Here is a 16769-nt window from a genome sequence, read left to right on the forward strand (position 1 = left end):
CAGAGAAAATTTGAGGCTAATTTGGACTCTCTCCTTCCCTCTGACTCCAAAGAAATACATTTCAGCCTTAGCAACTGAAAGATATGATCTTAACAGACAGCAAGACTCATTTCAGAGATAAAGCTACCTTTAGCAGCTATAACCTTCAGAGTAGGGCCAATCTGGTTTTATACAACAATGAATGGCACTACAGAGATCACAGATGGTTCACTGCACATCCTTGTTTCTTATTGTGGCTACAGAACCAATGTACCTGCCCTTTCTTTATAGGACTCCATGAACATCAACCAAGCAAACAGTTCCACCAGCATTATGGATAAGGAGTAAAGTTGTTAGTTTACTACAGTGCTGCAGGGAAAACAAAACAAAACAAAAGCAGGAAGATAAAATTTCAGAGTATTTTAAATTAAACTGCTTTAAAAATTCAAGACTCAAAAAGTTTAGAAGGTTTTTTTTTTTTTTAAAGTATTTGCCTATCAAGAAATTAAGAAATGATTCATAAATGAAATTAATTGCCATTAGCTTTTTAACAGATAAGCCTTTCCATTTCAATGGTTTAGATAGATATTAGTTTAGCAAACTAGTTAAGCTTTAACAGAGAAAAGGTGACACTGAGTAACTATCAACACAGCTGACTGAACCAAAGGTGCCTTTTAGACATAAATTTCCCCCCATTTCAAAGGTAGGTAAAGTTCTTGCTCCCCAGCCACCCTCCCCCTAGTAACTTGAAGTAATTTGTACAACTTAGAAGTTGTAAATCACAATTTTTATTCTACTCAATAAAAAGTTATGTCCATAAATTTGCTAGAAGATGTCAACACTGGAGAAAATCCATCTATCACTGTGCACAAAATGCTTGAAGCATTGGTATATATAGCCTATACAAACATCTGTTCCCACAGTAATCCAGCAATCCAAACCTACCTCTGACAAAATCAAAAACCTCAAGATGAGGTGTTAGAAATCATCTTTTATCTTCCTCTACTGTGTTAAGTTCTCAACAGCGTAACTACTGATTAAAGCCTTCTTGTATCTTTATTATTCTCAGTAAAGATATATCTTCTCCTCGCTGTATTAGTGTTAGAGGCAATACCTCAATTACTCTTTGTACCAAAACAGTATTACTCTATTGTTGGGCACTCAATTGCCTTTAATTCAATAACTTTCTAACATAAAACTATTACTTACAGTACTACACAGTCCTCATTATTGAGCTGTATTACATTAAGGGTGAGAACAGCTTCATCCACCTGCTGCATTACAAGTAGCTTATCTGAACAGTCTTTAAAACCATTTATTTCACTTACATTTTTTTCATCCTTGGGAATATTCTAGACACCCCCAATTCTTCCCTCAAACAGCTTGGGATAAAACTGAGCCACATATCTGCATGCTCATCACATTCACTCATGCTAGCAACCCAATCTAAGGAGAAATAATCTTCAGTGAGAGAAGATGGTGCTCTGCATAACAGAAGATGATCAGTCTTAGTACCAAAAATTGACAAGACCAGTAGAAAAACAAAACGTGAAGAAACTCAAAATGCCTGAAGGACATAGCGTATAATCAGCTATTGTCTTGAGTACAGAACAATTAATGAGTAAATACACATTGTTTTTGTCTTTCCCAAGAAATTCACAATTAAAATCCATTTGTGAGCTCTTAAGAAGATAGCAGATAAAGCAGAAAAACAAAAAGCTATTACATTAAACATACCACCTACTATCTTTTTCCAGATACTTGCAACCTTTACAACTGATCAAAGAACAAAATGTACTGCTTGTTGAATTCTTATCTCTGCTGATATTCTGAGTTACTTGACATGTCACTGCAAATCCTACACTGATGTTTCTAATTCTATACGGAGACTTATCTTGCTGGTAAAACCAATATACCATGCAAATCAGGAGACATGAGCTCTTAACAACTTAACATGAAATGAAATATAACCACACATCATTTAACACAATCATTTTGAAACACTGGAACAGAAAAGATATCTAAGAATTAAAGACAAACAGCTGAAGTATCAGCACAAACCTGAAAAGCAAGTAGAGATGCAGTTTATGGTATAGATATCAGAAGTAACTGAAAAGATACCTTTCCCAAAACAAAGATTAATGTTCAACAGATAAGATATTCAGTAACAAATGAGCAAATGTTCATTGATGTTTGAAGCTTTTGTCAAGAACTCCTATAACATCACAACATAAGGTACAAAGTATTATAAGCTGTGGCTGCCAACAGAAAAATCATGCAGAAAACTGAACATCTGGATCACTGTAAAAAACAAAAACCAAACAACTCGCAATAAAACATGGGACCAAGCATTTAATCCCCATGAAGAATGAGCAAATATTTGGTTTGATAGGGAATGAAGAGTAAAGCATCCAAAGCACTGCCATTTTAAGCTGTAATGCTGGTTAAAAGCTGTAAAAATGTGAGAGAAAAAAGGTATCAGCATAACACTGAAAGAGTTAAGAACCTCGAAATCTGATTATGCATTTAATTTCTCTGTACACTGACATCACTTGATGTTTTTTTTCCTCAACCTGTAAAACCCACATTCCATTCTTCTAGCTGTAAAGGAAACTAAAATTCTAATCCCAAATGGGAACAACCTGGCAGACCCTTTTACTTACACCTACCCCTTTAACTTGGGAAATCAAATGTTTTAAAGAAGTGTTTACAGAATCACAGAATTGTAGGGGTTGGAAGGGACCTCCAGAGATCATCGAGTGCAACCCCCCTGCCAAAGCAGGTTCCCTACAGCAGGTCGCACAGGTAGGCATCCAGGCAGGTCTTGAACATCTCCAGAGAAGGAGACTCCACCACCTCCCTGGGCAGCCTGTTCCAGTGCTCCGTCACCTCACTGTAAAGAAGTTCTTGCGCTCAGTCGTGCGGAACTTCCTATGCTGCAGTTTCCAGCCGTTTCCCCTTGTCCTGTCTCCATTCACCGCTGAAAAGAGTCCAGCCTCACCAATCTGCCCTCCACACCTTACATATTTAAAGACCTGGATCAGATCCCCTCTCAGTGTTCTTTTCTCAAGGCTGAACAGACCCAGTTCACTCAGCCTTTCTTCAATTTACCTTTATCCAGGTACATATCATGTCTGAGGTTCTGACCCTGGAAGCCATTCAACGCCCAAATACTACTTTCCAAGTATCCCTCAAATGACACATTGTTTAGGAGACATCTTGAACAGCCTGAGTTGGCAAGTAAAAACAGAAAACATCCTTCAGCAGCATCCTGCACTGATAAGAAACGCAAAGGCATGTGTACTGCTGTATCAAAGAGTGGTGTTACACCAAGTTAGTACTTCTTCCCATAGTCACAGCCTTACTTAAGACAGCTTTATGAAAGACTAAAGAAAGGTCTTGATTCAAACATAACTTTCAAAAACCAATCTCACTGAGATGTTAGTATTCTGCAAAGAGGTGGAAAAATCTTAAGAGGCTTGAAGGGACTGTAAATCACCTATTCAGCTGCTAATCTTAGATGAAGCAAAGCAGTTTTAAGGAGGACCAAAGCTGTTCCTGTTAGAAGGTTATAATAGGTTTTCCATATTCCATTAGATTGCCAATCTAGATCCAGGCTCCACAACAAATTTGCCACCACACTCTGTACTAGTAACAGTACTCACTGTAATTTAAGACTGGTCCAATTCCAGTATCTTTGGAAGGAAATACTGAATTCATAGGTCAAGAGCTAGATGCCAACTGCAGTACTATTGGTGGAAAGCCTGCCACTGATCTTCCAGATTAATAATGCTTAACAAACATTGATGAAATAAAAGATTTGATCCTACTCTAGAAAGGAAAAGACCTCGTGGCTGACAAGTCAAAGCTGTCTGCTGAGGTCACCTTGCTGTACACTGGAATCAGGGAATAACTAAACTACACCATGTTACTGCAACAGGGTCAATCTAGGATTGGCAGTTAATGATCTGACAGGGAAAGTCACTTTGGTCTCTATGTCTCCAGAGTTTATATCCTCTAATGATCTACCTTGGATGGCAAAACAAAACAGAAAAAGCGTACTAATGCAGCCCAAGAAATGATGCTGTTTTCAACTGATCTAATAGGACTTCCCAGCACACTCAAAGTCACAATCATATCTACACTGGCATATTCCCAAGCAATTCATGCCAATTCCAATATATATTTCCTTTGAGTAGTTTCACCTCACTCAGCACATTAGCAAGTAAACTTTATAACAAAATATAGCCAAAGATCAAGTTATATTACCCTCCTCCACCCACCATCCTCTGAAGTGGTAGATAAAGACTTCCTGAAAAAAATATTTCAGACATGCTAAACAAATAACTGAAATCTATTAGAAAAACCTACTTTCTATTCGACAACCACTCTCATTCAAACTAATGCACCAAAATAACGTACAGAGGCAGCTACAGAGAGCATGTGCTGTTCCCACAGGGAAAGCTTTGCTCATTTCCCTAGTACTAATTTCAATAGACTCTTTCAATCCAATAGAGGCTGGAAATTTTACGTAAGCTCATTTTTTCATTAATTCTTATAAAAACATATGTGAACTCCAGTTTCATTACAGCTCACCGATTCTGTTCCAAGCAAGGAAAATATCTGAGAAAATTTATTGTGCTCTGATATCAAGAAATATTATTTATCGCATAATAGAATCAAAGACTTTACGCCTTGAGAAAACCTACATATGACAGAAAATTTGTATTAGCTAGCTATAAAAGTAAATTCCATAGGTTCCCCATTTCTCAGAGGATAAATACTGCAGTTGCTCATAACTTCTGTCCTACACCTATTACTAATCCGAAGTTTGCAAAACCAGCTCATGTTCTAAATGATACTTAATGTATTTGTCATCCGCATATCTTGAAATAGAGACGACCCAACTACCTCTTTTTCTTGTGGGAATTGAAGATAGGAAAGTAATTTGCTTCAGCCCACACAGTATGGTGAAGCTAGCAGAGAACTTACAAGTTTTCATGCTTGTACTTTAAATACTGCACTACCACTGCTCAATGCTACTCCTTTGCCCTTTAGATAACCATCACAAACCTAACCTTTCCAACTCAATTTTACAGTTTACCTGTTCATGTTTTAAAATGGTTAGTCCATTTCTATATCTAATTTCCTCTCTGCCTGCAGTACAAGTTACTGCCTTCAGTCTAATGCTTTCATATTTTCACTAAGTTTTCAGGTGCAAGTATAAAATAATCAAATAATTCAAACTTGTTATTAGTGTGCCTGATTTAGATTTTTTTTTTTTGTTCTATTCTTGAAACTCATACTATTTGAAGCAGGTTCTCTCCTACTTTATATATTGTGAAGGACCAACCCACACAAGCATGTCTTGGTTTTCAAAATGTTAAGAACTCCTTTGAGATTTGAGTGCTGAGGCAGTGCGCTGTGTTCTGATATGCATGCTCTGGGAGGAAAAAAAGGTGATAAGAGTACAACACTTGGCCAAATATATATTTCCTTAAGTTAACAGGCCCATTAATTTCTTTGACTTGAAATAGCCTTCATTGAGTTAGTCATGTAACAAAGAATGAATTAAACTAGAACTCAATAACACTAATAGGCTTGCATTACAATTATGGGTTCACCAGTGAGGCATAAAGTATACCGAAGGAACAGAAACAGTGAGGGAGCCTGGCTTTTCCCTTGCCTCTAATATCCTACCTTCACAAGGCATACAACAGACAGAGGAAGAAACTATTTCTGCTTATGTAGCACAATGTTGTTATACAGCCCAATATTACATTTGTATTTACACAACTACCACAATACCAATATGCCCTACTAACTTCGTGAACACAGAGCATGTAGTCATGTTCAAGAAAGCTGACATCACTAACAATAATTGTGTATTATTTGGACTGCCAGTTAGATCTTCACTGAAGACAAACCCCACTTTATCTACAAAACTGATAAGGCAGCAAAAGAAAAAAAAAAAACAAAAAAACAAAACAAAAAAAACTTCAAAGTAAGTGTTTTTGCCAGTCCTTGATGTGTTTAAACTGACAGTCAGATGACAACAATAAAATACTCCTTAAATTAAGGAAAATCAGCTACCAACAATGATGCAGAGCTTATCTTCAACTTAGACTTCCACAGTAAAGAAAAATAAAATCAGAGGTGATAAAATAAAACAGATAGGCATTATCTTGCCAACACTGACAATCTTAGATAACAAAGAATAATCAAGAAAATAATCAGAGAAAAGGAGCTCCAGTATTTCCACAGAAGGACATGACTCGAAAACCAGTTCATTTAACTAGAAGACAGACTAAAAGTACTAGGAATAACTAGCTTGTTTTTTGAAATAAATTATTTAAAGACAAAGAAGTTCACTCAGAGTGAGGGACACTAACTAAAACAGAACCATCCCATTCTATGGCTCCATTTGGATGAGTTAGATCAAGTTCACTTCCTGTTTTAGATCTCTAGATCCCAAGGCTACCATGAGCAATGCTGAGGTCTGTGAAAGATAACTAAGGAAAGACATCACATGCACTTATAACATTGAGCATAGCCATTGAAAAGTTCTGGAAAATCCGTAATGTGTCCAAAAATACCATCTAGCATTCCTTCAGGCTACTCTGATGAACAATACCAACATCAAATGCATTAACAAACTAATTTTTTCACTCTGCACTTCAGCCACTATCATCTTCCACAAAGGACACTAATGCTATAAATCTCCCTTGAATTAAACATTAAAACATTCTAACAACAGATTCAATAACCAGTGTCTTCCTAAACAAAAGGATAAAGCTGACTTTGTTCAAAGAAATATGAACAGAAGCACTACAGGAGACTAGTATTCTCTAGTTCATAATAGTTTTACTGTTTATCCTTAAAACAAAAAGACTCTTGGTTTATATCAACAAGAATTTCTGATTACCAATTCAGTATTAAAAGCAAGAAAAAGCTGGTTTGCAATCTCTGATGCTGGGATTCCAGGCTGTTAGAATCTCAGGTACAATTTTCAGCCAGACACCCAAGACCATCAAGAGATGCAGAAAAAGAAATATTGTAAATGCTACTCAAACAATTCTTTATTTGTTATTCTTTATGTCAATAAAATATAATTCTTTATGTCAAGCCACACTTTCTATTACGTTATGCTGACTAAAAAAAACCAACACTGAGGTATAAAGAAATAAAGAAATAAAGAAATATCTCAACTCCTGGTAAGCAAATTGACTAAAGCACTTTTCTTCCTACCACTCTTCAGGGCAGAGAAGCTTGCAAGCTCACAGTGTATCCGTGAATGTTTTTATGCGTGCATACCTGCCAGCTCTCCCACTGCCAGCTTTTTCAAACACATCTGACACTTGGGTGAGAAGCTCAAATATATTGTTTGGTAACTGTATTATCTCCTCTTCTGTTTTTTAAAGTGGATGCGAGAATGAACCAAGTGAAATCCAGCTATTACTCCACAGAGTCAAAACAGCTGCTTTCACAAACTCCTACTAGTACAGGAAGGGAGAGAAGTCTTTAAATTGACCTGCAAAAGCCTCTATTGCTTAATGAATGCCACGCTGACTGGAAGGTCACTGAAAATAGATCAATTTGTTGTCAACCCCAGCATGCTTCAGTTCAAACATGAAACCTGTTTTGTCCTACAAATCTGAAGACCTGAAATGAATTTACAGAAAATAAGCTTTATAAAAAGAATGTTTATATTTCCACCATATTACCTGGAAACACCTACTAGTAAGTAACAACTTGAGAGCAACACAGTACCAAAAGATGCCACCAAAAATTTTTGCATATCTATGGACTGTCTAAACAAGTGACGAGGACTTTATCTCCTGTGTACTTGAAGAGCTTTTTATATCTGTTCTGTCACAAAGCTGAAGTAAGCAGTTGGCAGCCGCAGCCATCACGCACAGCAACAATATAAACAGATGGAGACAGAAGGTCTTTCAAAGTGACAAACATAAGCACCGCCACTTTCCACAGCAATCAAAAGCATATTTACTCATGAGGCAGTTATCAGAATCAATTCAATATTTTTTGACTCCCACAGCAGAATTATTAACATTTAAAAAGCTCAGAATGCTTCCCTCTGACACGTGCTCTGACAAACTGGCTGAGGATGTGTTCCCCTTACTGAGGGCTTTTCTTCTGCCTTTCACTTGATATAATTAGGAAAATCTCACATTCTGCAAAACTAACTCTATTACCAGAAACAACAAATGATACCTTGTTTCAGATTTCCAGGACAATTGAAAAGCATCCAGATTGTTTCAATAATAAATTGAACTATTATTTTGCTCAGCTGCCCATATTTTTGTGGCAATATTTCCAGCTTAGAAAACAAGACTCTCTCATTTCAGACTCTCTATTTTTCGTGGTAACCTGAATCTGACAGGCTCCTACATGTACAATTCAAAGTTGCACTCTCTATAATGCAATGGAGCGACAAAAAAATCTTAGCATATATACACATGAACAAGATGCTAGTGGTTAACACCCGAGTTAGTAATCATGAAAATAAATGAAAACATGAAAAAAAAAAAAAAAAAAAAAAAAATCAGACCAATGGTGTCTAAGCATCTCACCAGTAGCGTTATGTACTGGAAGCTTTCAAACACTATCTAAGTCATCCACATACCTCTTCTCCAACTTAACCACATTACAGAATGCACATTCCCAACCTCCAGCACATATATACCTAACTCCTGCAGCTTGCCTAGAGAATCACTGACTTCAGGTTGATTTGCATCAAGGAGCCCATGAAAAAATCTGACAGCCTGTTTTCCAGAACTGGTATAGCTAAACACAGCTGAAGCTATTAAGAATTAGCTTAGATACCTCAAACAGATAAGGGATTAATAAATCTTTGCCAGAATTCAGGAGGTCACGATCAACGGCACAGAGTCTAGTTAGAGCACTGTAACTAGGGTGTTCTCCAGGGGTTAGTACTGGGTTTGGTCCTGTTCATCACCTTAATCAGGGACCCGGACAAAGGGACAGAGTCAACCTAGAGTATGTTCACAGACAATACAAAGCTGTGAGGAGTACTCCAGTCATTCAGCAGGACCTGGACAGACTGGTGAGTTGGACAGAGAGGACCATGATGAACTTCAGCAAGAACAAGGCTAAGGTCCTGCACCTGAGGAAGAGTAATCACATGCATCAGTACAGGTTAAGGGCAGACTTGCTGGAAACAAGCTCTGAAAAAACTGATCCAAGGATGGGGTCGGCCTGGTGGACAACAAATGGATCTTGAGCCAGTGCATCTGTGGCCAAGAAGGCCAATGGTATATTAGGGTGCATCAAGAAAAGAGCAGCCAGTAGGTTGAGGGAGGAGATCCTTCCCCTCTGCTCTGCCCTGGTGAGGCCACATATGGAACACTACATCCAAATCTGGGCTCCTCGGTTCAAAAAGGCAGAAAACTTCTGCAGAGAGTCTTTGTGGCCAGCAGAAGGCTACAAAGAAGATGTGGGGCCTGGAGAACCTCCCACACAACAAGGAAAGGCTGAGAGATCTGGGTTTCTGAGAGGCTGAGAGGTCTGGAGAAGAGAATGCTGAGAGGGGAGCCAATCCAATGGGGGCAGACTCTTTTCAGTGGTACGCAGCAATAGAACAAGGGGTAAGGGGCACGAAATGCAACACAGGAAGCTCCACACAACCACAAGGTAGAACTTCTTTACAGTGAGAGTGACAGAGCACTGGGACAGGCTGCCCAGACAGGTGCTGGAGTCTCCTGCTCTGGAGATATTGAAGACCAGTCTGGACACCTTCCTGCTCAACCTACTGTAGGAAATCTGCTTCAGCAGAGAAGGTGGACTCAATCTCTAGAGGTCCCTTCCAACCCCTACAATTCCACATTCCACGCAGATATGTTTAGGTATTGGTACTTTACACTGCCTATGAAACATCTTCCCATCAACTTCAGCCGCTAATTGGTTGTCAAGAGATGACTGACGATTTCTAGTCAAGAGATCATTTCATAAGAATGCTTATGTAGTAAAGTCAAATTAAAACACAGTCTTCTGAGATTCATCTAATTAATTTGTTGCCTCTAATGGCTTTTCACAGAGCCAGCCCTCCAGCAATGGATCTTGAAGCCAGATGACTGTGCCACGCTTTTCATTTTACCCCTGTTATATCAGGTACTGGCTTTGTATAAAAAGGACACAAGTAACAAACATGATACAAAGATTTAGCTCTAAAAGTAGTGCAATTTATTCACAAATCGTGAATGAAAACTAAGCTTAGATCAGCAAAGCTTCCTAACATATTTAAACTATGGCATACCTTATGAAAATTATATAGGAGGGCTGCTCCAAAAGTAATACCTCCTATGTTACTACACTGACCTGCAGCATTGGAGGCAGATGTTGATGGTACAGCAATCGAGGTTGAATCTTTCCATCAATATTTTCTTATGTTTTGTTGCCATATGACAGATGGCAGCAGAGGGCCAATCGGACTAGATGGCATCTGACATGGAAGTGTATGTGGAGCAAATGGGCAGAACTGAATTCCTCCACGCAGAAGAAATCGCACCTGCTGACAACCACCAATGCCTGCTGAACATTTATAGAGCCCAAACAGTGGATGTGAGCACAGTGAGGTGGTGGGTGGCACATTTCAACAATGGCAACAGCAATGTTGAAGACAAGCTATGTTCCAAAACCACCACACAGATTTTTTTTTTTACAAGCACGGCATACAAACCCTTGTTCATGGCTGGCAAAAATGCATAACTGACAGTGGAGACAATGATGAAAAACAAATGTTTTTTTGCTGAGAACTCGGTCTATCAGTGTTATTGCGCTCTTTGAATCTGCCGTAGTTTCCATGGAAAAAGGAGGAAGCATTAATGTCAGAGAAACCTACGTACGTAAAAAGGAACGCACACTTAAACAGTTTTCCCCAACTTTTCTGAAGACGCTGGTACAAGATGCTCAAGTAGAGACATCTATGCACTCTACATTTTCTTTAACATGAAACTTAAAATCATCGTCAAGATAGAAAGCCCAGTTTATAAAACTAGACAATGCCTTAAGACCTACAAAATAATTATTAGATTGTTGTTTGATAGTATAGTAACATACTTAGCCACAATATGCAAGTAATTCCAATGTTACTGTGAGACCTCATATACATATGGCCTACTGCATACCCTATATTTTACAGGCATGCACAATGTTTTAAACAAAAGGAATATGACTGCAGTTTGTACTCCTGACAGATCCATGTCCTCCTGTTTTACAGTAGCTATCATTCAACCATTCACACATCTCAGAGACTGAGCATTTTTCCATCAGGCTACAATGACAGCCTCAACTTTTGCAGAGTAACTGTGCCAAGTTCTGTGCTTATCTAGTCTTACTGAGACACCACGCTGTTTCCACGCCCAGTGATCTTAACGGCACTAGATATAAAGTTTCAAGTTCCTTTCCAGAAGACCCCAGAATACTTTAAACAACATAAATTTGTTTTCAACACATTACTGTATCCACAATACCGTCCAGTTTTATGCACATATCCCAAATGCAACTTCATATGGCACTGTTTTATGTTCCTCATGAGAGATCCATCTGTGTATGTATTATTGCAACATTACCAGTACTGTCTGGCATACCCAAGAAAAGCAAGCATTTTCTGTGATTTCTGATGTAATAAGTTAGGGATATAAAATTACTGACACATGGAATTAAATGAGAAACAAGACCTCACTTCAACTTCAAGAGATGCTTAATTACCCCACTAGACTACAGCTTTAATTTAACAAAACAAGTCATTTCTAGAATCACTAGAAAAGAGTTCTTAGACATGCAAACAAACAATATTTGGATTTTATTGCATAATCAATTTATCTGATAAGAAAAGCATGAGAAATGCTAAACACATCATGTGTTAAGGCCAAATACTCAAAGCTTGCTGACACAACTCCACCTGCAGAGCATTTAAAAACTGCATTTCTGTTACCAGAAAGTTTTGCAGTTTAGCACACAAAAGGATTAGTTCTCAGCTCAAATTCACTGAATGAACATCGCCCAGTGAATGCACATACTGAAAGCTCAGATCAGAAGGCAATCCTGGGTCTACTCTGGATTCAAAATGGCTCAGCCAAAAGAAGGAGTGAAGTTGCTAAGTCTTGCACAGAGTCTTCATTTCTGTTTCGTGTTCTCTCACCTGCTTTGGTTAGCCAACAAGGATGGCAACTGGGATGCTAACTAGTAGTAGCTATTCTAACTTGAAATAATGCAATTCATCCTAGGGCCATTTTAGTTCAACTGAAAAATACTGACAGAAAACACTATGCTGAACCTTACTTACCTCTTAGCTTTTTATTTTCACTTATAAAACAGCTACTAATGATGCCAGACACAGGATAGAGATTACCTTGGTCAGCTGCAGATTTTCAAATAGTTAACCACATAATATTCTGGTGTTAAAGCACAAAGAATTGAATACAAGACGTGGAATTGATTTTATCCATCAGGCTTTAAAATTTGACACATAAGATTTGATTTTGTTTGCTTTGAAACTATTACACCTTAAAATTTGCATTTCCTCGTGGAGGCACAATATAGTGCGCTTTATTGCATGCATAGCTAGAAAGTAATCAAGTAGTACACAAAGATGTTTCAGGAGCTCAGATAAGTTACATCAGCTTGTTCATCTCCCTTGTTGCACGTTTTTAGTAACAACCCATTATAAAGTCTGATTAATACTCTACCCTTAGAGGTATTACTGTAAAAACATAAATACACTACACATGTGTGGCTGTGTATTTCCATGTATGAAGAAAGGCACGTGTATGTAAGACTAATATTTAAGAGGAAACTGAAGGTTAGTGAAACTCTTGGATGTGAGGATGAAATAAAACTAACCTTAGAAACCAGCGGTTCTTCTTAACACAGCTACTCAAAGACAAACCTCCTGATAGCATGCTGTGAAAGAGAAGATGCTGTTAACCTCTGGTTATTACAACTGTCACTTCACTACCTGACAGGCTTTTTATAAGCCTCTCTAATCAGCTCACCTTTGACTGCTCAACACCTATGATTAGGGAACACGGAACGGCGCACATCATTTTCGGCTGCTTTTTGACTCCCACCTCCGCAGATTATTTGAAACACTGAGACAGGAGGGAGCTACTTATTTTCACGAGACGGCCGCGCAGCTCATTCAGCATACGGGACAGCAGCAGTGCCGGTGCTCCAAACACACGGGCACGGACAAAGCTCAGGGCCCGCAGCTCCGCTCACAGCGGCACGCCGCGCTGCCCACACAGCCCCGCGCGGCGCACACGCGGGGCCTCGCTGCTATCGCTACTCACAGCCACCAGGACGCAGTAACCCGCCACAGGAGTAGAGCTGCAAGGTGCCGTTACCCGCGACGGAGGCCGAGCTCGGGCCTGAGCGAAAACCAGCAGCGAGGCGGAGCCCGCGCACGCGCGCACGCCTTCCTAGGCGCGCAGGGGGCGCCTTTGAAAGGAAGGGCCGCGGGGGCGCGCACCGCTCCCCCCGCGTCCCGCCGGGGGCGGGGCGGGGCGGTGGCGCGGCGCGCATGCGCAGTGCGGAGGAGCGGCGTGTTCCTGTCTCTCCGTACTCCCCCCAAGTTTCCCCCCCCCCCCCCCAACCTCGAGGCCGTTTAAAGGCGGCGGCGGCGGCGCCCCGCGCCTATTGTGGAGCAGCGGCCGCACCAGCACCGCCTCGCGTCGTCCCTGCGCGTCCAGCGGAAGCGCCGACGCCATGTACCGCTACCTGGGGGAGCAGCTAGCCGCCCGTCTGGCTGGCAGCGCCGTGCTGGCGGGCGCGGAGCCGGGCGGGCCGGCGGCGGCGGCGGCCGGGGGTGCGGTGGCGGCGTGGGGCGGGGGTCGCTGCCCGCGGCGGCACTACTGCGAAGCGGCCACCAAGGAGGACGACCCCAACTTCTTCAAGATGGTGGAGGGCTTCTTCGACCGCGGCGCCAGCATCGTGGAAGATAAGCTGGTGGAGGGGCTGCGCACCCGCGAGAGCATGGAGGAGCGGCGGCACCGCGTCCGCGGCATCCTGCGCATCATCAAGCCCTGCAACCACGTGCTCAGCGTCTCCTTCCCCATCAAGCGCGACAACGGCGAGTGGGAAGTGATCGAGGGCTACCGGGCGCAACACAGCCAGCACCGCACCCCTTGCAAGGGAGGTGAGAGCCGCGCCGCCCCGCGTTGCCCCGCGCGGTGCCCCGTGGAACTGCCTCGGAACGCCCCGTGCTGAGGCCGGGGGAACGGGGGAGGGGGACGGTGCGCGGTGGCTGGCCCGGCCCGGGCGGCGGTTAGCGCCGAAGCTGCGGGGCCCGTTATCGAGAGCAGCGCCCCCGTCCTTGCGGCACAGCCTGCCCTGCTGACGCGTCTTCCCCCTTCATAACGTCCCGCGGCAACTCGCGGCGGTGGCTGACCGGGTTGCCCGCAGCACGCCGGCCTGCCCAGCTGCCCTTGCTGTAATTCTCTGTCAGACACCGGCGGCTGTCGCACTGCTGAACTGTCATTGCCTAAATTACGCTTGTTTGCTGCTGCTGCTGTTCGCACAAAGCCCTTTTCGGTACTGCCTGTGTTACTGCTAGGAGCTGCAGGCGGGTAATGAAGCACAGCTCGGGAGCAAATGAAATTATAAGATGCTATTTAGGGTCTGACATGACGTATTGGAAGCTATCGGTGCTGCTCAGAACCAGAGGAATGTTTGTTTTCTCAGTGAAGAATTACAAAACACTCTGCACGTGAACAAACAATGAATCTGGCTATCAGTTACCCTCTGTTCCACATCAGCATCTCCATAAATCTTCAGCAGAATTCCCTGATTTTCAGCAGCGTCCCTTAAGGCTGTCTGCTGCGAGCCTGGAGCCAACACTGGAGCATGTGTGGAAAGTTACAGCTGCGCCCTGCAGGCTGTGGTCCATGGCTGCTTCCTCAGTCCAGTAGGCTCCTGGATTTACTGCTTGATGCTATGGGCGACTGTGCTTCTTGCAGTCTCAGATAAGATCCAAAAGATGCAAGAAGTAAATGATGTGGCTCTTAAGACACGATTCTCGTGCACTGAAAATTTCAAGGCTGTTAAAAATCACAGCTAAGGAAAATAGCTAGCCCTCAGGGTTTGTCTTTATTCTTCCTGTGCCATTCTACACCATGGGTTAAGGAAGGACTTGCCAATGATGTTTTGTTTGTCCTCTATTCAATGCAGTGTGATTGCAAATGGATTTTACCTTCCAGTGCTGTGTAGGGATTTGTTTATTATCAGATGACAGACCTGGATTTATAGTTTATTTAAACAGGACATGAGATACATTACGTGTAGATAGGCTGCTTGAAACCTGCTATTAAAGAGGTGTGCAAACCAGAAGCATTTCTGAAACTGCCAGGAAAAGGGGTGACAAAGTTATTTCTGCATCCGTCTGGAGTGCACCAACCATGTGAGCTTTTGTCTAAAAGTGATTTTTAAACTAGAATCTTGGTAGATTTCACAGGAGGGGAAAAAAATACACAAAGCCCAGTGCACTGTAACTCAAACTCCCTAGTACGAAATGGAAGAGCTTGCTGCACTGAGTGTCCCACGCACTGAGTCCAGAGTACAGCCTAAGTGATTTGAAGCAGCAAGGGACATAAGGTCACCTTTTAAAAGAAGGGGGTGAGTTGGCAGCTGGAAGGCTTTCAGAGCATTAGGAGTTGCACAGTTCCTAACATCACAGATGCAGGCTTGTGAAATTTGGCTTTGCACTTAGTGTGAAGTAGCTTGATCAATTGTTCCCCATACCAAATGTTATGTTTTTAAGGACATATAATTTGTACTGAGCCTTTAGTTAACTGCTAGGTAATCAGTAGCAAATCAGTACGCTTTGTCATGTCTGTCACTCTTTGAAGAAGCACTATACTTCTCATCTTCCTTGCATTCCTGGAGCTTTAGATATTGTACAGTTGTACAGTTGCAGTTGGATTTAGGTTTGCATCTTCAGGGACATCTACAGAAAAAGTACATGGTATGCATATTAATAAGCTTTGAAGAATATTAAATACCATTGTTTGCAGTTTAGGGGATGGAAGAAGTAAGTATGGGTGCAGGAAATGAATGATTTTGGTATTTTCAAGGTTGTTGTCTAGTTTTACTCCTTATTTCTGGACACACATCCATACTAAAATTCTTCATGAATGATTGTATGGCTTCTGCGTACTTTCTTGTTTATGTTCATTCACAGATTTAACCAGGAACTAACCAAGAAAAACTGTAAATCAAATACTTTTTTAAAATTATTTTTTAAACACTGTAGACCTGGAGAGAGCTCATTACTGGGGAAACAGAAACTGAATTATTTGTAATAATTCTACATTTTAAGCAGCGCCTTACCATTTCTACTGAACACCTGTGTTTATAGCTTAGCACTGTAGCAATTAGAGTCTTTTTTCTTCAGTTACTGATGTCATCTTCAACTTTTTTTGTCTGCACTTCTTTCACCCCTTGGTGAAACCTCGATCCCTGGTAGTCCAGCCCTGATCTGGAAAGTGCCAACCTCCTTAAAGCAAAGTTGACCTTTATAAAGCAGATTTAAAACTCAGTGCACGCAGGTGATACCTGCCAGTAGAAACTACTGGTCATCCATACCTCTTTTTGTAGTCATTTCTGTTGTCTGCAATTAGGCAGAACTCAGCAGAGCAAATGTCATAAGAGGCTTGCCTTGAAAGTCAGGGTCCCAAGCAGGCAATTGGCCTGGTGCAGAGATGGAACAGCAGAGCACATGGGTTGGGCTGGATGATGGCAAATTCAAGATCAGC

The 16769-nt window shown here is 41.4% G+C and overlaps 2 protein-coding genes across 10 annotated transcripts in view; one reads left to right on the forward strand and one right to left on the reverse strand.

Moving 5' to 3' along the window:
* The window catches only part of SHLD2 (shieldin complex subunit 2), a 37052-nt gene extending 23651 nt beyond the window's left edge, over positions 1-13401 (reverse strand). For 5 of the 9 annotated variants that reach the window (XR_006177374.1, XM_042862803.1, XM_042862801.1 and 2 more), the window contains exon 1: positions 12862-12907. Coding sequence is in view for 1 of the 9 variants with exons in the window: in XM_042862810.1 (XP_042718744.1) it covers positions 12862-12920 (59 nt within the window). In the remaining 8 variants the exon portion in view is untranslated. Of the gene's footprint in view, positions 1-12861; positions 12922-13013 lie in introns of those variants that run through there. The other 4 variants (XM_042862810.1, XM_042862802.1, XM_042862807.1 and 1 more) reach the window with 4 other exon arrangements.
* A 309-nt stretch (positions 13402-13710) lies between these two features.
* Positions 13711-16769, forward strand: part of GLUD1 (glutamate dehydrogenase 1) — a 30267-nt gene continuing 27208 nt past the window's right edge. Inside the window, exon 1 of the mRNA XM_042862781.1 lies at positions 13711-14155. Within this exon, the coding sequence (XP_042718715.1) occupies positions 13726-14155 (430 nt within the window). The 5' untranslated portion in view covers positions 13711-13725. The remainder of the gene's footprint in view (positions 14156-16769) is intronic.

This window comes from Lagopus leucura, unplaced genomic scaffold, assembly GCF_019238085.1.
Source record: "Lagopus leucura isolate 7727_CA_CO unplaced genomic scaffold, USGS_WTPT01 Super-Scaffold_739, whole genome shotgun sequence".
NCBI classification, from domain to species: domain Eukaryota; kingdom Metazoa; phylum Chordata; class Aves; order Galliformes; family Phasianidae; genus Lagopus; species Lagopus leucura.